Raw genomic sequence first — 230 nt, 5'->3', positions numbered from 1 at the left:
TCTTCGGCAACTCACCGTCCTCGAGTCCCCGTGTCCCCTGAGCCACCCGGGGGGACCTGGGGGGCCGGCGGGTCCTGGGGCGCCGGGGGGTCCGATCAAGCCATCCTTCCCCGGCTCCCCCTTGGAACCCTGGATTCCCTCGGGGCCCGGAGATCCTACTTCCCCTCGCTCGCCCTTCTCCCCTCGCCGTCCTGGCTGGCCTCGCTCGCCCTGGGGTCCTGGGTTGCCCT

General features: G+C 72.6%; 1 protein-coding gene across 1 annotated transcript in view; it reads right to left on the bottom strand.

The window, feature by feature from the left end:
* LOC119592898 (collagen alpha-1(I) chain-like) overlaps positions 1 to 230 on the bottom strand; it is a gene marked incomplete at its 3' end in the record, with an annotated part of 11,365 nt that overhangs the window by 7,600 nt on the left and 3,535 nt on the right. Inside the window, 1 exon segment of the mRNA XM_037941790.1 lies at positions 16 to 228. Within this exon segment, the coding sequence (XP_037797718.1) occupies positions 16 to 228 (213 nt within the window).

This window comes from Penaeus monodon, chromosome 31 (assembly GCF_015228065.2).
Source record: "Penaeus monodon isolate SGIC_2016 chromosome 31, NSTDA_Pmon_1, whole genome shotgun sequence".
Classification (NCBI taxonomy): Eukaryota; Metazoa; Arthropoda; class Malacostraca; order Decapoda; family Penaeidae; genus Penaeus; species Penaeus monodon.
This window is presented reverse-complemented; position numbering and strand designations above follow the sequence as displayed.